The following is a 21373-nucleotide window of genomic DNA, read 5'->3' as shown; positions in this document are numbered from 1 at the left end:
ATCCTAACCTCAAATATATATATTTTTTAATTATAACCTGATGTGTCAGAGAAAAATAACATAATGGCAGATTTGGAATCAGTGCAAATTAAATATCTAAAAAACTTGCATCTCTGATTTTAAAAAAACTTTGAAAAATAATTTGTTTACAATTCCTGTTGTTCTGAGGGAGGCGCATGGACTTCGTCTAAGTAATGGTAAGGCAATAAAACGTTTTTAATTCAAATGAGACACTCCCCCTAAAAAAATCTAATTTAAAAACTACATTTTCAACATGATGAGGACGATATATATATATAAATATATATATATATATATATATTCTAAATTGGGAATGGGGAAAAAACACCTACATACAAACTGGTTTCTGCGATCATTAGCTTGCATATTACTCGAAAACTGAAAAGGGAGAGAATAAATAACGTACCTGTCGGAGATCAAACAACAGATTTTTTTCCGTTAGTTTTTCGGCTATTAAAAATAAGGAGCCTATTTTTGATCAAGTAACAAATAAGACCAACAGTACAGTTCTTATTTTGGATACGACTGTGTGTGCCTAATTATCTATAACTCGCCCCTGTGCACTTTTCTTGTATTTATCTTTAGATTTGAACATTGTGCTTGTATGCGGTTCGTCGTGTTAGCATGAAATGATGACGTCGTGATTAGACTGAAGCTGCATCTGTAACGTCGCTGCACGAGCATCCGTCGCGAGTCAAATGACGCGCGGCGAGGCGGCTGAAACGATGACACTTCATTTCTCTTACTGGCTACTAGTTCCGTATTATTGAACCACTTTGAATGTCCCTTCTCAAAGTTATGTAGGCTGCAGTTCCGTGACGGTAATGTGACGGTCTTTCTCCGACCGCCGCATCCGGCTCGGCTGCCGTCATGGAGCTGGACCAAGTGACTGCGGAACCTGGCCGGAGAAATGAGGAGGAAGCTGGACTCAGTTTGCATCTGGACCTCGCAGATACAGGTGTGAATTTATGCATTTGATTGGTTTGAAAGCACTTTTTTATCCAATTTACATTGCCCCATATAAAGTAGTGGATTCGCCATTTTGAAGCTCCTATGAGTTGTGTGTTTATCCCCATTTTTGAAACGGAGGAGATTACATTCCAAAGGGCTATCAGTATTTCTGGTTCTGAAATAACAAATTATTATTAGTGCTGTCAAGATATTTATTTTTTAAACTAATTAATCACAAATAATTGCATAATTAATTCCATTGACTTAAAAATTCCAACTACTATTTTTTGTGAAGCTTATAACAGGTATTTACTTAAATAATATCTTGGATTTAATTTAAAATAACCTAATATTAAGTGTATTTTGATTGCCTAATTATGCCCTAATTATTATTATTAATGATATTCATTCATGTGAAGACACTGATCATGTTAATGATATCTGATTCAATATCACCATAACTACAAGAGACTTCCCCATTCACCTCCTAAAAGTTGAGACTTTGCACACAACATTGTATTCATTATATTAAGGAGCTATGGGGTTCCCAAACTTTTTTACACTTGGTAGCAGCCAAAAAAGTATACAAGTACCAGCATAATAGTTCACATTAAAATAGAGTAAGGCCAAGTGTTCAAAAAAAGCACAGGTTTAATTCCTTAAAAGTATAGCCAATATTATTTATTATTTTAAACCACTGTAACGTAGCGGCCGATGAAATGCATATGACTAATCAATTATGTCCAATAAATAATAAAATATATATAAAATGAACACCCGCCAAGAGATTTTTGCAAATTCAACCAATTAACAATTTTTTAAAATATATCCTCTGTTATTTGCTGAAAAACTCACATGACTGATTTTATGCCGCTAACAGTTTAACAGTAAGCTTTTGGTACCATCTGGTGGCATCTTGGTGTGGAAGTGAGTTGAGGAGCTTCATTTAGACAAAAATGGTCATTTGTCGCCATTTTGTGACATCTATAGGCAGCTTTTAACCACAATGTAGTGATGTGAGGAATGAGTGAATGGTTCAGATCCTATCCATTATTATTATTATAATCAAATTTTTGTTTGTATTTTTTCACTGTTTAACTAGTTAATTAGAAAGTATAGAGGCGTACGTGAGAAAATGCCAATTTTGAATTACGGAAGCTAGTCAAATAAATAATAAATTAGATTGTTAGATAAAAGCGTATGACAAGTTCACAAGTCATAGCTGGCGTTCTGTTGCAAAATGGCCCACTGTGGCTTCTCCCCATTGGCTTGTTTATGATGCTGTCACCGCAGATTTAAAAGCTACAAATAAAAATGCTGGAAGGTAAAAGCTGTAGACGGACTGCCAATATTGGAATTGTTTATGTGGATACAAGAACATGAAACCTGTTCTCGACACCTCCCGACAGAATAGGATTCCTCAGCCTCTCCTCATCTTTGCATGTCTTTTTGTTTCTCCTTCTCTCTCTGCCAGATCTGATAAGTGCCTTACGTAATGCGACATGGAATTATATTATAAACCACACGCGCTTATCCCCTCGCGATATCAGTGCCAAAAACCGCTGCAGACATTGAAGCAGAAATAATAACATGGCATCTTTATGATGTTTAGGTGCAAACATAAATTCAGAGTTACATCAGAATATTGAATGTACATTGTTATGCATCATATGGTGCATGTGATTAGTATAAACATAATGGGATGAGATTATGCTTTTTTTTGTGTATTATGTGATTTTTACAATTTTCAGTTTTCAAATCAATGTCCTTGGTTTAAATGAGCAGGGCAAAACAGCCCCGTCCCCGTTAGTTTCTCTTTGTGTTTTGCTTACTCCTCTTGACATAAAATTCTTTCTTACCCCTAATCCTCCATACGTGCACATGTGTGTGTGTGTGTGTGTTTGCACGCGCCACGTCCCGTCTTAATCCTCATTGTTATGCTTGACAAATTTAGACTCAGGATTAATCCGCAGGTTTGGATGTCTGGGTGCATCGCTTCACATAGAATTGAAGATTTCAATACTTCAATTAGGCTTGGATTAGTTGGATTATTAGTTTGGGTTTGTAATTAGTGCAATGTATACTACAAATGTCTTCCCCTGCATGCATTTTTCTGTTTCTTATATACACTACCCACTACTCATATCGTGTCAAGTATGTATGATGTAATTATACCCGACAAGCAATTATGATCTGACTTTATTTTTTTCCCCATTGTTTGCATCTCCCTATCCAGGATTGAAAAGTTATTTTTGTTTTGCCGATCTGCTATCAAGCCTCAGCGAGGAAGCAACCAAAGCAACATCTGCTTGAAACGCTTTGCCTCAACATGGCTTAAAAGTTCATTATCCCTACTTTATACTTAATCTTCACTCTGACATGGCCTAAAAAAAATTGGCATGGTAAAGCAAACCAAGCATTTTTTTTTTGTACTTGGAAGTCGATAAAAGCGTTTAATTTCCCTTTGACTTCTTCCATTGCTGCTCTCTTGCCTTCTTTTGCCTTGCAAGACGAGTAACAAAAGTCACAGTGCTTGTTGGCTGGATTGACGTCCCCTAATTCTTCTATGTGGTTGGTTAGCAATGTGATCTTCAGACGGCAGCCAATGGCACGACTCAGATTAAGTCGGAAGTCGGTCCAATAGAGTTTTTAACACCTCAGGAGCAATGTCGTTCTTTGAAGAATAGAAATCTTAAGCGCGTCAACTGCTCTGGTCTGTTTATTATTTTTTTGTTGGCATTTAACTGCTTTGCTTTTCTTTTCGGGATTAACAAACCTAACCTTGTACCGGTGAGTTAAATCATGATTTGCTATGAATTAGGTTGTTTAAATGTGTATTTCTGTATACATAGCAAAATCTCCAACCGTGTGAATATGAGAGTAAAGATGGTTTTAACTGTTACAAGTATATTCATTCAAAAGTTGATTATTACTGTTAGGTAGTAAATTCACTCAAAATTAAAATTTTTAATCCTACAAAGATATTTTGGACAATTCTATGCTTCCATCTTTGGAGTTTTGGGGACAGCCCTTTTATATTCCAGCATGGCTAAAAAAAATTAATTCAACATCACTGACACCACAAATAATATTGAATAAATGGACAAAATAAATGCAAAAGACACATCAGTATTTAGATTTTTTTTTAAAAATTCCTCTTCTGCTGTAACTAAAATGGAAGCCTAACTTTCCTCAGTTTTGAGTTACTTCAGGTGTTCAAATACATATGTCCGTTTATGTACTTTCATTGAGGGCGTTTGGAACTTGCAATGCCGCGATGTTTGTCGTGTTGAAAGTAACTGAGATGGCAAGCAGGTGAATAAATATTGAATTCAACCACTGCCGCATGGACCGGTCAGGTCTGGACAAATAGACAAATAGATGCACCGATGCCTGATTCTGACACATCCAAATATCACATTAACATTTGACCTTGTATTTCTCCTCTTGTTTGTGTGTAGATTCAGCCAAAAAGAGTCAAGTAGAGGTGAGTTTTCTGGTTCAGCTCTCCACGGGAGCAATCGTTTGTCTTTGTAACTCATTTACTGCCATTGACGGATAAAGACGTCAAATATCCATTTATTTACTTGGCTGGTAGTGAATGAGTTAATGAAATTATACACACATAATATACTCTTATCATTTTGATACAGATGCCATCCCCGTTTGGAGCAGGCCAATCTCATGAAAAAAAGATTGGCCACAGAAGAGTAGATGCCTCAGGAGAGACAACATACAAGAAGGTTGGCGTTACCTCATCGTCATCTTTATCGTTCTGCTTGCATTGAGTTATTTCACTCCGTAAAACTCTGCGGTTGTTTTCACTTTTATTGCGTGGGATTCTTTCCATGGTCCTCAAGTCATGTGATGCAAGCTTGATGCCCTCCACCGACATGTGACTGTTGTTTTATCTGCCACCCTCAGACCTCCTCCTCCGCCTTAAAAGGGGCCATCCAACTGGGTATTGGATATACTGTTGGCAATCTCAGCTCCAAGCCCGAGAGAGATGTGCTCATGCAGGACTTCTACGTGGTGGAAAGTATCTTCTTCCCCAGGTAGCTTACTTTCTATGACCACCACGCCCCCGTATGCGCGGTAAACACATTAGCGTGCGCGGTGTCTAATCCACTTTCATTTTTATACATCCTGTTGTCGCAGCGAGGGCAGCAACCTCACACCAGCCCACCACTTTCCAGACTTCAGGTTTAAAACGTACGCCCCTGTGGCTTTCCGCTACTTCAGGGAACTGTTTGGAATCCGACCGGATGACTACCTGGTAATGTTTTGAGTTGAAGTAGAAATGGGAATAACGTTGTACCTTTTCAAAAAGTAAAAAAGGTTTGTTTTTGTTTTGTTTTTTTCGATGAAATTCATTTAGTTAATTGACTCTGTGTTCTCTTAAATGAAAGCACAGAACAAATACACAATTCAAGTTTTCTAAGAAATATTCTTGCGTTAGTTCATCCCAACTCTGTTGCAGAAGTTCTCATAATAAGTGGCACTTGCTTGCTTCCACTCGTCTGTCCAGTTCATCCCAAACCATCTCAATAGGGTTTAAGTCTGCAGATTTGACTTTTTTTTTTTTTTGCATCATTCTGAACTCTGCATTATTTTTCAGTTTTTATTTTTTAAATCCCTGGAAGTTCACTACTTAGCTTTTATTTCATATCATGCAGGGATAGGCCAATCCGATCTTGTGATCAGAAATCGGGGCTGATCATGTGATTTCTTTTCAGATGATCAGGGTAAAACGATCCGTTGTCTTAATTTTCTGAAAAGTATTTATATTTGCAAATTCTAAAAAACTGGTGAAGCGTTTTTATACAAGAGAAAAAAAATCATATCTGAGATTGAACAATGCACAATTAATCAAATGTGCATTTAAAGAAAAAAATAGAACTTTAGCTAATTTTGCGAATGTTACAAAAAGATTATTGGGCCCATATAATTTAAATATATATAATAAAACATAACATTCTATGCATGTCTATATGTATATTTCCATTTTTTATTTGGGATAATTTGGATACACGCTCTTTTGTTCTTGTATTGCCGAGGTATCGGGTCAGGATTTCAGTATCTGTCGATCCTTAAAACCAAAGTCTCAACTAAGTTGACAAAAGAATTTTGATCGGGATATCTCTAATATCACATATCCATTGGATGTGAAGTGCTAATTTACTTTCAATTGTGGGGAAAAAAAGGACAAATTAGGGTGTACTTCTTCATCTGTATAGGTGAAACATTTCATTTTAATTTGTTACATTCCAAAGCATAAAAACAGCATTAGAAATCATTACAGCTTCAAGCACCAATTAACAAGGCTTGAACTGATCATTTAATCCACTTTAGAGATCTACACAATTTTCTTCCATGCGCCTGATAGATTTGATGATAGCAGGGTAATAACGCTCACTCTATCATGAGCTAAATGTCGTGCTGATTAACACGAACTTCTCTCTGATCACTTGCGAGTAATCACATAAAATGTACACGCAAACAGCAACAGCAACGCAAGCAGAGCTGTTTCACGTGCTGTCGCACATGCATGCGGGGATGCACATTTGCATACATGGCCGCCGTATTTAAGCTCTCGCTGACTCCTTGTGCCAGAGGAAGATTAGCAGACTAAAGCTTCCTTTTTTTAAACTCAACCAGGAGCAACAGACAGATTCTGTCGCTTGCATTTGCTCGGTCAGTTTGAATAAAGCTTTTCACAAGTTACGTTAAATATAGCGAAAACTTTTTAAATCAAAGCGTGACGAGTATATTCTTAAAACTACCTGTTTCGTCTTTATGGTACGTTTGTTCTTTTGTGTGCTCCTTCCCAGTATTCCCTATGTAATGAGCCACTGATTGAGTTGACCAATCCAGTTTGTTCTTTTGTGTGCTCCTTTCCAGTATTCCCTATGTAATGAGCCACTGATTGAGTTGACCAATCCAGGAGCCAGCGGCTCCATTTTCTACGTCACACGTGATGATGAGTTCATCATCAAAACAGTTCAACACAAGGAGGCAGAGTTTCTCCAGAAACTGCTTCCTGGCTACTACATGGTAAGTCCCAGTGGACACACACTTGTCAAAGGTTAGGGAAATTAGCGGCGTTAGCATACTGTCGTCGTAGTTATAAATTCTGCCAAGCTGCATCGTGTGTGAGACAAGAACAGAAGGGTTGGACCTAGATAAGTAGTTTGTAACAGGCTTAGCACTCGGCAGCATGAGCTAAGACCTTGAGGATGTGTCACGCTGTCCAGCAGGTGCTGGAACCGGCAATGAAATAAAGAACATGTTAAATGAATAAAACAAAGTAAGCATGCTTTGCAAGACATGCACAACACATGAAAAGTTGAGGATCTTGAGTTTTCAGGCAACATTTCAGGATCAGGTGTTTAATCCCTGAAACGAGCAATACGTTTCCAAGGCGTATTTCCAGTCTCGCTGTAGTTGTGTTCCAGTCTGTGGATGACGCGCTAAGATCAGTAGCTCAGTAGCAACTTTTCTATGCGAACATCCTGTTTGTACCCTTGCTATGGCGAAGTACTGTTGATCAATTGTCAGAATATAAACAGCAGGCTGAAGATGACTGAAAAATTGAAAAGGGAAATGCTTGTTGGCAATTTTGTCATTCAGGTCCTTTAGAGAACAGCAAGTTGTACAAAAAGTACCGAAACATTGAAAAATTAGATATTCAAAATATTGAGAAGGTCAGATCAAGTTCAACTAAAGTTATTGTAATTATTGTGTGCATTTTAATTAATTCTGAAGTCCCAAATCCCCAACTTTTTGTGAGTTATGTATGCCAAGTACACAAAATGTGACAGCAAAAATAGGATTTTAAAAAATATAATAAAATTGAGGAATAGAGTAATTTTTAATGTATTTTTTTTTTCATTTAAAAAAAAATAATAATAATAATTTTCACCCCCATCTTTATTCTCTCCCCCGCCCTTCCCCAGAACTTGAACCAGAATCCTCGGACATTGCTGCCAAAGTTCTTTGGTCTCTATTGTGTCCAGTGCGGTGGTAAAAACATCCGAGTTGTTGTGATGAACAATATTCTACCGCGCTCTGTACGCATGCACCTTAAATTTGACTTAAAGGGCTCCACTTACAAGAGACGAGCATCTAAAAAGGAGCGGGAGAAAACCAGACCCATTTTTAAAGATCTGGACTTCTTGAGTGACGTTCCAGAGGGCCTCAGTCTGGACCAGGACACTTACAATGCTCTAGTCAAAACCCTACAAAGAGACTGTCTGGTAAGAGAAAGTCCGTATGTAAAAGAAAAGTAAAATTATAGGACAATCAAAAACACAGGAAAACTTTTCTTCATGTCAGGTGCTGGAAAGCTTTAAGATAATGGACTACAGTTTGCTCCTTGGGGTTCATAGCAAGACACAAGCGCAGAGGGAGCGTCAGTCCCAAGGTTCGCCAGCAGGTGGCGTGGATGAAATGCGCCCTGCTGCACAGAGAGCTTTGTACTCCTCAGCAATTGAGTCCATCCAGGGAGGGTCCACATGCAGGGAAACTCTAGACCATGATGACACGTAAGTCTCACTCGGCGCTTATTTGCGCACACACACGCACGCACGCGCACAATGGTAACTTTTCCCTCTGTTGCAGAATGGGTGGTATTCCAGCTGTGGGTGTTAAAGGAGAGCACCTCCTCCTGTTCATCGGTATCATCGACATTCTGCAGTCCTATCGGTATCAGTCCCGCATTTTAATGATTCATTTACTATTGATGACTAAAGACAGTCACTTTGAGACACTGTGAGAATTTTAACAGCTTTACAGCAGTGTTTTAGAGGTCAGTCATTTTGGAAATCACTTAACTCTTAAACAACTAAATCAATTTAAGTTACGTTATGTCTGATTTTAGTGTCTATTATATTTTTATTTTTGGGATACAGTGAACCGCTGCCTATTTGCATTATTTTTTATGGAACATCTACTTTGTTACTTCCTGAAAAAAAAAATCTTTTTGTGTGCTCTTTCTGTAATGCCCTAAAATACCACAAGGTGGTGCCAAAGCGTAGGCTAAATAGGCAAGCAGAAAATGGTAGCAAGGAAGTATATTGAATGATGATAAGAAAAGTCAAATTTAGCCTGGGTTGTTAGTGGCAGTTAGAGTCTTTCTGGCCTTTTTTCTGTGCTTCCTGGAATGTCTTAAGATGCCACAAATGGCACCAAAGCACTAAATATGAAAGTGGTACAGGAATTGGTACAAGAAATTAGCTCTGGGAGGAGCTAGGTTTAGCCTGTGTTGTTAGTGGAAATGATGGTGAGTCTTCAGCGCGTGTGCATATACATGCATATTTCTTTTTTTTTTTTTTTTTTAAATCAAATCAATAGTACAGTTTTTGTTTACGGTAAAGTTAGTGGCTATTTTTTGCCACTATTCACTGTAAAGCTTACAGAGCTTGTAGTTAGACTCAGGCTGACACTAAATCACAGAATTTGGATCATATCAGATCTTGGCATGCCTACATTGCACATTAAAATTAGGTGAGGGGCAGATATAGATTTGGAAAGGCCAAAGAAATAACTCTAGCCTTGTACAACCTGTGTTGAAATTTAAAGTGTCACTTGGCACTTATAAATGATTCTCATAAGTTAACAGTTAAGGCATTGGATAAGTCAAGTGGTTGACCTAAATAATGAATTTATCTTACAGCTTGATTAAGAAATTGGAGCACTCCTGGAAGTCTCTCATCCACGACGGGGTGAGTAGATTTCGCTCGCATCTTGCACTCAAATCAAGATGATAAAACTGCAACTGCCTCATTTGTTTTAGTATGTCTTTTACGCAGTACACATAAAACACTGCACTGATATCAGTCATTTATTTTCCGAACGACCCTCAGGACACAGTGTCCGTTCACAGGCCGGGTTTCTACGCTGAGCGCTTCTACAAATTTTGTAGCGGCGTTGTCTTCAGGAAGAGTTGCTGTGAGTTTGAAAGTGCGCATGAGTCTCATACTGGCCGCAGCATTAGATACTCTCGCGCAAATAATTAAAATGCTTGAATTGGGTTTTGATAACTGCGAGGTGTTGATAAAGTCCTTTTTGGATCTCATTAGATTGTGAGCGTACCTAATTTGGTGGCCAGTGATCTCTGTGTAATGCAATCTCCAGTACTTGATTTCTCAGTATGATAAGTTGAGCTGTGCATCTTTTCCTTCCGCAGCATTGAGGCCATCTCCTTCGAAAAGGGGCAAAGGAACTTTTTCCATGTTAAAATCCAGTGCTGGTGCATCTGGGTCGACTGGCCAGCGTCTCTCGCAGAGTGACGAGAGGCAGGAAAACCTGGACAACCAGGAGAGCCTGCGAGGACCTCACAGCTTCCTCGTGTTGGAAGACAGTGGTAGGAATTCATTCTGTCCGAAAATCATTTGCTAACTCGTATAGATCCAACAATAACACTTTTTTTTTTTTTTTTGCGTTTTATTTGCATTGTTTCTCTCTGAACTTTGGCACACTATTAACTTAAATCGTCTCCACATATGAGTGTTCCATTTTCTGTTTAAATGGGATAAATTCAACCATTATTGATCCTGCGGAGAAAGAACAGCTCAGCAGCAGAGCAACAACTGTGCCAACAAAATAAAGTACAAGCTCAACTTTCTCAAACAAGTAGTGCGCTCTTTAGCGTAGAGGCATACTGTACATCCATCCAAGACGTCGTAAACACTTTTTTTTTTTTTTTACGTAGCCTCTATGTTCTACATGTAGGTTATATCACTAAATCTTCATAAATTCCACCTTCTCAGTTCTGGAACAAGAATGCATGCTTAGTGGGCACACTGGAACATTGCTCTTTCCAACTTTTGCCCATCTGTATAAATTCCCCTGAATTCCAGAGCTGTCATCAACAGCGCTGCAATCTCTCCCAGAATCTAAGCCGGAGAAATGAAAGTCTGCCCTGCACTTGCGTCCCTCTGCAAAATTGGGCCAAAAGAACAAATCCGTGGATTGAATTTTCTTTCTAAAGTCTTGACCGGCGTTTCGTTTTAGAATTTGTGAGGCAAAAGCTGACTGAGGAATAGTTGCGTAAACATTTCCTGCTCAGATTTCACAACCATCATGGCGGTTCTGTTTACTAGCTCATCATTATCCTCGCCTCTTCTCATGATCATGCATTTATACATTTCTTGCTTGCCAATTAGGGAGAGAGCCGCCCTGCACGCCTCCCTCCTTTGAAGACGCCACCACGGCATCAATCGCCACCACACTCTCCTCTAACAACTCCTTACCCACCACCCCCTTCGATACACCCGAGCATCCACGCCGCCGGAAACTAATGCTCTCACCCAATGTGGCCAAGTAAGGGGAAAAAAAAAGAATATTTAAAGATGAGCAGTATGTAATCAGTGATATTCTCTTACGGCATGCCTCCTTGTATCATTTCAGATCCCACATAGAGGTTGTCGAAGTTTACGAGAAGAAGCAGGAGATCATCACAGTGGAGGTTGAGCTCAGGTACACACACACACACAGTTTGCTGTGTGCTAACACCAAGAGATGTGCATGAATAAAAACATTTTCTTGTTCCTTACAGTAAAATTCCATCCTGCACTGAGCTCACGCAGAGGACCGAAGCAAGCTCGCCAGCTGACAATCAGCCCAGCTTCATTCCTCCATCCAATCCTCCTCCTTTCAATCCCTCATCTGCACAGTACTCGGCTACCCTCCCTCCCACCTTCCTGTCCTCCTCCACCACAGCTCAATCAGCTTGCCAGTCCTCCTCCACACTTTCCTCTTCCATCCGCCCTTCCACCAAACCACTCACCTCGCCATCCTCCCCCCTCACATACACGGTCCCTCACCCGGCCACGCAACCCACACGTTCCACTTCAGTGAACCCATCGGCCCCAAATGAAACCACGCTCCAACCGTCCTCGGCATTTACCCCCATCTGTCCCGCGTCTCCTCAGTCCCCCGTGCAAAGTTCCTCTCCACATCTCCCCGCAGGCAAACCGGTGCCACAAGACTCGTGCAATCAGCTGTCTGTTTCAAGCAGCCGCAACTCATTGGATGGGGAGGTGCAGGTTTCCGATATCTACTTTGTAAGTCCTCATCCTCATTCTTTTTTCGGGGGCGGGGTTTATGTTTTCAACATAGGCACATAGTTCCTTTCGAGGGTGTGTATGCGTGTGTGTGGTTCAAGTCAAAACATTTCTTTACAGTAATATGTTGTATGTGACACTGTATTCGGATTATTTTTGCGTTTGTGGAAAATGACTTCAAATGAAAAATCCACCTGTTTTAATCCATCTCAAGAAGATGCTGTTTTACCTTGTACTGCCACTTGCTGACAATAAGGGCTCCGCTTGCAAAAATCACATGACCAAACCTAGAAAAGCGGTGAGCCGTGACGGTCGTTACCTGAGCCCTTCGGCACTGTGATATCATTTTCAGTTGACAGCAGTGTGCAAAATGGCAGCCCGTTGAGATGCGTAAACGGGAATTTTCTGTTGAATTTCTATTCCATAAATGCAATATTAATAAATGACTTCCCCTTCAAAAGTTGGGAGACAGCGAAACCCATCATGATTTGCGGTCCCCAGCATTTTTTTCGCACCTTCCAACTGTTTCACGTCAATCAATTATTTTGATGGACTGACTTAGTAACAAATTAAAAAAAAATGTTAAAAAATACACCTCAGTATTAGTTTTTGTAATTGTTGGGAGCCCAACGCTTCTTTTTGTTCAATCAACGGGCTCCACCTTGGGTTAATGGAAGACGATGACACGAGCGGCGTGTTACTTATTCCCAGTGGACATTGCAAAGAAATCCCGTTTTGCAATGATAGGATGTTGGAAATGGAAGCAGTTTTTTTTTTTTTTTTTTGCGCTTCCGAGATCAGAGGTCATCAACGTGGTCTGTCGCCAACTAAAAATAGCTCACCCGTGACAGCCTCATTTTCCGTGTTGTTGTTCTTAAAAAACAAAAAAAAAAACATGCAGATGTACATTGGTGTCAATTTGGAAATGGTCAAATGTATTTGACAAAAAACCCACTGTAGTTCAAAGGCACAAAATAGCGGGTGAAACGAAGTGTATTAGGATTTACCCCCAATTAATATGAGAAAATATGTTAATTTAAAAGTGTTTACGAAACTGGTATCCTTTTGCATAAGGATTACCCAAGAAGCACCTCTCATTTTTCAAAGATGCTTACGACCCTTGCTTTAGAAATTCAGCCTTGTTGATTTTAATCCTGGCTTGTCTTTTAATGTTGGTCTCCCTGTACTGACGTAGTTTTGAATATTTCATTGCCTCATTTGTGCCTCTGGCCACATGTTACGCAGAGCTTGGTTGGTGCGTAAGAATCCCATGTAGCAATAAATATGTGTCCTAAGAAGGACTGCTGCTGTCTCTTCAATACAGTTCTTTTTTTTTTGTTGTTTTTTTTTAGTCTCATCAATTGGCCTTTAGCCAAGAGTGTTCTTTTTCTCTCACTTTTGGGATTTATTTTTTATTTTGCTACTGTATCACATGACCGATATGAGCAAGTTAACATGAAGTGGCACATGCGAACACACATAATTTAATTAAAAAAAAAAATAAAAAAAAGAGTTCTCTACCCTGTGGTTGAAAACTGCTGGTCCAGATGCAAGTTGAAAAATACTTTTTTTGTCCACTGTTATTTGCAGTGGCCCTCTGCATAGTGAGTGAAAATCCATCTTTGCTCCCTTTGTTTTTCTTTGCTCTGCTGGGTCTCCTTGCAGTGGCCCAGTCAGGACAGCGTTACAGAGTTATGAAGGTGAGAAGGAAGGAGGGCTTGCGTTACTGTGTGCACGCACTTAAGGGAGTTTCTCAAGCATGAGACTGCCACTGCCAGCGGTTGTTGTTTTGAATGCATCAGCACAAAAAACTTTCCTTCACTGCATGATGTTTACATGTGTCAACCTGCGTTCATACGCCCAGTCCATGTCATGCTGAAATTTTCCTCACCATTTATACAGTTTTTGTTCATTTATGTTCATATTTTTTTTTCATGAAGCTGCTTCCATCATCTCATTTTCTGTGCGAATGTGTGTGTGTGTGTGTGTGTGTGTCCTTCCTTCCATCCTTCCATCAGTATGCAGATGGCAGATATTGGGTGTACTCTCCTGTTCTTGGCCGTCGTAAGCTAAACTCTAGCAGCAGTTATACTGTAAGTCCCCAGCATGTTAGTTCGAGTCATTTGACATATTGGACTGATCATAATTAGCAGCACACTGCTGTAGGAAAGAAGCTTTTGGACTTGTGGCTCTTCAGAAGTGTTTGAGTAGATGTGAAATAGTTTTGCTTGAGTGAATGCTGAGAGGCCATCATTCCAAATTGTTGCAGTTTAAATGTTTTAAGTTGCAACAATTAATTGAATATGTTGAATAATTCAAATACAAAAAAAAAGGGGTTGAAACTAAAATCTCAGCTTCAAAGCATCGTTGAGATAATGTTTCAATTCATACACACTCAAAGTCACAATTCCGAAGTAGAATGAAGATGGTATCGCCAAGAGAAGAAAAAGAATAGCTGTACGTCACATGCGTGTTGTTCAAGAATGAGAAATCCATTTTCTCTCTGTGTTTAAAGTAAGCAAATTGATTTTTTCCGAAGTTACGAATTTCATTTATCTCACAATATACAACGATAATCATGCCTAAAGATGTACATAATTAGGCAAGGTAATTGTTGAAAAAGTAAGTGTACTTTTTCTTGTGGATTCAAAGTCATTTACTCTACTTTTGTTTTAGTTGACGGAAATTTTGATGATCTCATTTCAGCGGGAACATTCAGCCGCCGTTGCTTTTTGTAGACATAAAAAGCCCAATTGCACACAACGTGACATTCTTCATCTTCAGCAAAAATTTAAATAAACAATAAAATACTTCCTGTTGCTTTCAAATTTATAGTGTCAAGTACAATAGTGTGCCGCCATCTAGTGGTTCGCAGTCAAATTACAGCCAAAATAAATGAAAGACAGAATAAAATAAAATATATGAGAAATTGTGGGACCCTGAACCGGCAATTCACGATTGAAGAGGGTTTGTTGTATTGAAATTTCCGGGGCGATGAAAGGCAAAGTGACGGAAAGAAATGCATGCAATGTGGCATTAACAAATGTTATAGTTTTCAGTTCTTTTCAATATTTTGCATTAGAGCTCTCAGAATTTGCATCAACAGTTCTGAATGAATTGTAAATTCTATTTAAAGTCCTAAAAAGGCAGTTTCTGAAGGGCCACCATTCGTCTTTTTACCATGTCGCATTACGATGCAACATTTCAGTTGTGGTGCCGCGTTAAGTGTTTTAGATTGTGTTTGAATCGGCTTCTTTAGAGATGCGGTGGCTTTTAGCACATTCGTCAGAATTGAATCTTCCGCTTGAAAGTGGACAGTCACATCATAATTAAAGCTGCACATACTGAAAATCCCATGAAAACCTCACGTTATCACACGCAAATCTAGAATAATTCACAAATCTATTTTTAATGAAGGTAAATTGTAACCATTTTGCAGCTTTAAATGAAAGTGTGACAGGCCTATCTCTGCTTTTTAAGTCCTTTCTTCATCCTCTCATTTCCTGCTTCACTCTCCTCCTTTCCTTTATTGCTGCTCCCTGCTGGCCAAATTTGGTCACATCAGACTCAGGAGGACCGGAGCTGTGTGCATTCTCCTCACTCCAGCTCAGAAGATGACTCATGAGGAATGTGAGACAGTAAGTCGATATATGTTTTATTTTCCTTTACTGAGACGTTATCCCGTTGTGAGCGTCTCTCGTGATGTCCTGATCATCAATCACCTGTACTGTATTTGTCTTTCACTCGCCCAGACGGGAGGCAGCGAGAAGCAAGAACAGTGCGAGGAGCTCAAACTGTGTGGTTTCACCAAACCTTCTAGGCAAGATGCTGATTTCATGATACAGTACTCTTCCTCTGACGTGCGAGAGCTTCGGTTGCATGTGGACTATTGCAACTGTCAAATCGACAGAACAAGCTCACAAAAGCATTTAGATAGTCCAAACTACTCATGTATCAAGGCAAATGCCATTGTCATCCATAGAAATATTTATAAAAATAATATGCAAGTTGGAAAAGAAAATTCTAAGAGTTGAGAGTTGCACTGTGAATGGCGTGAAATATGTTGAGCATCGACGATTCAGTGCCCAGCAGTGGCTATGCAATATGAAAAATTTTTGGGTGTTTATTTTTAGCAACATGAACATCCAGGATGTATCCATTATTTATTGCACTTTATGAATGCGCATTTAAAAAGTCCCATTTTTCAATCGACATCTATTGTGCTGTTAGTTTGTCCTAATTGTTATTGACAGCTCTCGTCTTGTGCTCGATTGAGGCACACGCTGTCTACTGTTCAACATGCCTTATTGACGAACAAAAAAGGTCACATTGAGATCCGAAATACAATATGTGGGACGTAATCATTTGAACAACCATCTTTTGTGATTTGTACATAAAATGTGTGCTGTCGCACATTCATATACGTCTGTAAGCCTCTTTATAAATAAGATCATGAGACTTAGTCAAAGTTTTATCTGTAAATTAAATCCGATAATATCACTGAGGCAGTGCAAGGTCAATACATGAACTTTCTGTCTGAAAGCTGACAAAGTACTCATGAATTAGTGTGCATGTGAAATGGTGTACAGTATGGCGATGGGTTTTTGTCCTGCCCTATTTGTCAAATTGTACAAATGAATTGGTGTCAGCCACTAATTTGCATGTCGACTATGTGAGAAACTGGACGTGAGAGAATAGAGTCAATAAAAGCATGGAAATGTACAAGACTTGATTATTGTTTTAACAAACAAAAGCATGAAGAAACAAGTTGGTGGAGCCACTACACACGTCTCTTTCTCTCTCTCTCTCTCTCTCTCTCTCTCTCTCTCTCTCGCTCTCTCTCTCTTTCTCGATCTATCTATTGGTCCATCGGGCCAAAACTGCATAAGTCACAATTTGGTAAATTTTATATTTTTAAAAAATCTATACTATTGGTCAGCCCTCATGTTTTTTTAATTATTTTATTTTACAAATTATTGACCAATCAAAGGCGCTGAAAATGTCTATGGCTCTTTGATGATCTTTAATGATTGACCAAAAACTTGTCAATTTGGGGGTTTCTGAAAAAGTGATTATTTTGGAGGTACAAGGTTTCAGCTTGACTCTTGCCATGTGATATATCTGTCCAAAACGCGAAGATATTAAACATGCAAAGAAAAAAAAGCCCATTATTATTATGACAGTATATTATTATTTATATTTTAATTTTAATTTTTATTTTTATTTTTAATATTTCATTCCCTCACCGGATAAAAATTGACAAGAGATTCAAGAAGGAATCGGATCGATAAGCTGTATTGATGATGAAATTGTAATCGCTAATCTCTTATCAATTCCCATCCCAATTGACGGTTAAACGGGGCGCTGAAAAAAAAAACCAGATGCACGGAAGCACGACTGTATTCATTGTGTACAAAGTTGAGTAAGCTGTTTTTCTGCTTTTTGTGACGTGATGAAGGTAAAGAACAATTACAGCTTGGCAGCTTGTGCACCTGTTTTGGAAACGGGCGGTCACAAAGCTGAGCTTTGAACCGCGGGAACCACAAATAAATGCCTTTGTTCTATCAAAGGCGCGAGAGGCATGGACACCTCAACACGTGGACAGTGCGTGCGCACGTGTGTGTGTTCGAGATAGCCGTGAGAGGAGACAAAAGGCGAGCGGGGCTCAGATCAAGGGTACGTTTCTAAATGTCTTTGAGTGGGAGACCAAGGCTCACCTACCCACAATGCCTTGCTTCACCTCTCACAGCCCACTCAGGTTTTTTGGGAGCACTCACTCTCTTTGCCTCCTCTTCACTCATCTCCAGCTATTCTCAGACAGTCGGAAGATAACTTGGCGTGAACCTGCAGTCGGTGGCTCTCTGATGTGATCTCCCACTTCTGAACGTTCACATTTTGTTTAGAAAAGTGTGCTCGAATCGCGCTTGCATGCAAGAATCCCCCCCCCCCTCGCTGAATCTCACTGGAGCGAATACGTCTCTTTTAAATTGCAAACAGATGTGTGTGTCTTAACAGAGAAGAGGTAAGCCATGACCTCTCTCTCACACACACACACATGAATAGTCTTCAAAAGTCTGTCAGTGTCTTACGGCACTGTTTATCTCCGGCAGGACGAAGAAAACAACCCCATCGATTTCTAATCCTAATCCCCCTCTACTGGCTCGCTGCTATTGATCATCTATCCATCCATTAATGAGATGGAGGAAAATTGGAGTGGAGGGCTGATGAAGGACAAATGGCGGTGCACCCCTTGTCTTTTGTTCTCCAGGCAAACGTCCCCCCTGTCACTTCCGCTAACAGCACCACGGAAAATACATGCGGGTATGCACTTTGGATGAGGTTTAGCAAACACAGCTGAGCCGCGTTGCCTAAATATTGAACGTCCATGATATGGATGAATGCGCTAAACATACAGAGGAGCACTTATGTACATAGATATACACACACACACACACACACAGAGGATTCAATTTCAGGTCCAAATAACAGTGACGGTATGTTCTGTGATAATGAGCCATTTCCCCCTTGGTGGTGATTCTACACAATCTCAGGATCGTTTTCTCAACAACCTGATCCTAAAACAACACCCGTGAAGCTGTGCAGATAGAAGGTAATTGCGTATAATAATGTGTGCTCGCGGTCTGTGGTCTGTGTCTGGCTGTGATTGGTTTGAGTTCGCTTTGAGCGCTTCGGGCACAAATTTAAGGATTTCAGCATGGTCAGCGCCATGATGAGGAAAGTGTCTGCAGTGGTCACCTGGTCTCTGCATTGGGGATGGGGATACAGTAACGATTGATTAAGTTGGAATTTAGTCATTAGGTGGAATTCTTGCTGCACTGAAATTGAAGTCCAAGGTTCTTCATTTTATGAAAGTCCAGCGAAAGGTTCAGTCTAACTACGCATGGGCGGAGTTTTCTTTAAACTAAATTCCATAATGCTTTTGAAAATGCACTTTTTGCTGTTTCCTTCAAATAATTCCCCAGGTTCACAGAGCCAATCAAAAAATATTCAAGAAAAGACCACAACCTCTGCTTTGATCAGCAGATATTTGAACACAAATGGCGGAACAACACATGTTGACAGACAATATAACAATACTCAAAGGTCTCGTTTTTATTTTATCTCAAAAGAACAATTAATTTTACCACATCTTACTGTCCGCACGTCTGAACTATGTTGTAATAAGATATAATATACGGTAATTTATATTTCACCAAATGGAAAGCACTTTGTTACAATTCCAGCTGTTGTAAAATGGGCTATATAAATAAAGTTGTATTGTATATGTAAGCCACTACACTACACTCTACGCATTATCTACTAGGTACCACACTAAAGAGGTGTTCTGGTTGGTCCAGCAACATTTCTTCACCTTGTCTACGACCAAAATATAAATAAATAAATAAATTAAAAAAATACTCTACTCTTCACAATTACCACAATTTTGAAGCCGTTACCTTCAAGTCGACTAATTACGTATAGTTTTAAGTCGCACATTCCATTCCATGCCACACGCCATGGGGCGAGACAGCAAAAATGAGATCATTGATTTCTTCTATGGGGGTGTCTGATCCGTCATGCTGCTAAGCTTTGGAACCCTGCAGGGCATCGCGCATCATCTCGTTTTTTAGAGCCAGAAGCCCCCCCAACCCTGAAAACCTCCATTCTTCCTTGACCTGTCAACCTCACGAGGAACAAAGCATTATTTGGATTGCAGAAAATGGGCTCACTAACTTGTCCATCTTAAAGGGAACTTTTTACAAGTAGTCATTTTTCATTGAGCGTTTTAGCTGACTGAGAGTTTTGGGCTGTTTATGAGTTTATTTTTTTATTCCAATCCCACTTTTTACTACCCCTGTTTTTCTCTCATAAAATCTCTGTAGCTAAATGTGGTAGGCCTAACGCTGCATTTTTGCAGATAGAAGTTGGTAGAGGTCGAAATAGAGGTGCAAAGAGAGTAAATATTGAATTTGCGTGGCCAGGAACATGAGTCCAAATAAATGCTAATGTTGCTAGTCTCTTACAGATGTGTAAACAGTCCACAAGTGGCAAGCACATGAGGTGATAATGTGTCAATGTTGTGTTTGCACATTGTTCCACAGCAGGCAGATTGAACGGAACACTGGAGTGAAATATTCAACGTGAAATTCACAGAGTCAATTTTACGCCGGAGATTTGACTCTCAAATGTTACGCTGTTTAATGGGTCCAAATATAGACTTTTTAGAGCGGATGTGGGCAAACTACAGCCCGTGGACCACATGCGGCCCATTAAATGTTTTAATCCGGCCCGCCGAACTTGAAAAAAAATTAGTTGAATAAACCTTGTTGTTTTATTTTCTAAATACGGTGGTGTGTCAAAGACAAATATCTTGTTGTAATGCTTTTGTTTATTTTCATTTAAAATTAAATGTAAATATTTTTTTTCTCCGATGAGGTGAGGTTACCAAAACACTCCATCCATCTGCTCCTGTTCGGGCCCCTCTGTCAAATTTTAGAACTCATTGTGGCCCGCCAATCATAAATTGTGCCCACCCCTGTTTTAGAGTAAAATGTACGCCGCCAAATTCACTGCGTATGTACAATATGTTGATTGAAGCCCATCAGGGTGTAAAACGGTTCTAACCATTAGTCTGTATACACACGGTGTCAGGACTAAAAAGAGCTTGTGAGGAAACACCTGCTGTCCATGTTGGAGATCCCAAGCTGCCGTCTGCACTGTTTGCCCACGGACTTGAAGGATTAATGTTAATCACAGTGGTATTCCTTTCGGGATCCGTGAGCAAACAATCCATGCGATGTTGGAGGCCCAGTGTTCACAACCCTCATTGTTTCTGATCTGCTTCACACCCCACGCACATCGTCCACTTCATTTTAGGATCTGTCCTGTGAGGCGGAAAATGGCCAAATAAGAAGTTGTTTTTGCACATTTATATTTTGGTATTTGAATGTCTATAATTTGGTTCAAATTTCAGTGTGTGTAATAGATTGATAACACAAGCCTTTTTCTTTTTCTTTTTTTTTGTTTGCCAAAGACTTTCTGAGGTAATTTTGGGCTGCTCAGTCTTAAAATGCCATCCATTTCTTCGAAGTGACTCTGGATTTTGAGATATTGATATTTTTGACGATTAACTGTTTGATAATTAATGCTTTGACAGTTTACAAAATGTACTTTCATTATTATGAAAAGTAGTATTTATGCTTTAAAAAGCCAGTTTTTGCAACAGGAAAACATAAATATTTACCAATAGTTGAATTCCAAAACTTAAAAGTTCATCACAGTTTATTGCCTTGAAATTCTGAGCACCCCCATTTTTCATTATAGCGTCGCAATGT

The 21373-nt window shown here is 39.5% G+C and overlaps 1 protein-coding gene across 5 annotated transcripts; it reads left to right on the top strand.

Annotated features, from left to right (window-relative positions):
* Nucleotides 1–661: 661 nt before the first annotated feature.
* On the top strand, nucleotides 662–16763 carry LOC148325949 (phosphatidylinositol 4-phosphate 5-kinase type-1 alpha-like). Of its 5 annotated transcripts, none has more exons than XR_015846126.1 (18): nucleotides 662–979; nucleotides 4434–4459; nucleotides 4626–4715; nucleotides 4897–5027; nucleotides 5131–5248; nucleotides 6874–7026; nucleotides 7929–8228; nucleotides 8308–8516; nucleotides 8593–8676; nucleotides 9647–9695; nucleotides 9837–9933; nucleotides 10160–10336; nucleotides 11139–11295; nucleotides 11383–11451; nucleotides 11531–12038; nucleotides 13704–13738; nucleotides 15604–15676; nucleotides 15791–16763. XR_015846126.1 is itself a non-coding variant. In XM_088310943.1 (18 exons), the coding sequence occupies exons 1-17, from the start codon at nucleotides 892–894 to the stop codon at nucleotides 15661–15663; spliced, it is 2379 nt and encodes a 792-aa protein (XP_088167069.1). In that variant the 5' UTR covers nucleotides 662–891; the 3' UTR covers nucleotides 15664–15676; nucleotides 15791–16763. The 5 variants fall into 5 exon arrangements, 4 of the variants coding, with proteins under 4 accessions (XP_088167069.1, XP_088167068.1, XP_088167070.1 ...); XM_088310943.1 differs by lacking the exon at nucleotides 13704–13738 and adding an exon at nucleotides 14057–14131 and having other exon boundaries at nucleotides 9837–9921; XM_088310942.1 differs by lacking the exon at nucleotides 13704–13738 and adding an exon at nucleotides 14057–14131.
* Nucleotides 16764–21373: the final 4610 nt, after the last annotated feature.

Source organism: Idiotropiscis lumnitzeri, chromosome 12 (genome assembly GCF_059441095.1).
Source record: "Idiotropiscis lumnitzeri isolate Australia: NSW breed Sydney's pygmy pipehorse chromosome 12, RoL_Ilum_1.0, whole genome shotgun sequence".
Classification (NCBI taxonomy): domain Eukaryota; kingdom Metazoa; phylum Chordata; class Actinopteri; order Syngnathiformes; family Syngnathidae; genus Idiotropiscis; species Idiotropiscis lumnitzeri.
Note: the sequence above shows the minus strand (reverse complement) of the source record. Positions and strands in the feature narration are given on the sequence as shown.

Bases quoted from the DNA above. Each gene is read 5' to 3' on its own strand.
- LOC148325949 (XM_088310942.1), top strand. From the start codon at position 892: ATGGAGCTGGACCAAGTGACTGCGGAACCTGGCCGGAGAAATGAGGAG. The intron at 5,028-5,130 runs GTAGCTTACTTT...CTGTTGTCGCAG, and splicing joins GAAAGTATCTTCTTCCCCAG to CGAGGGCAGCAACCTCACAC. The intron at 9,696-9,836 runs GTGAGTAGATTT...AACGACCCTCAG, and splicing joins AGTCTCTCATCCACGACGGG to GACACAGTGTCCGTTCACAG.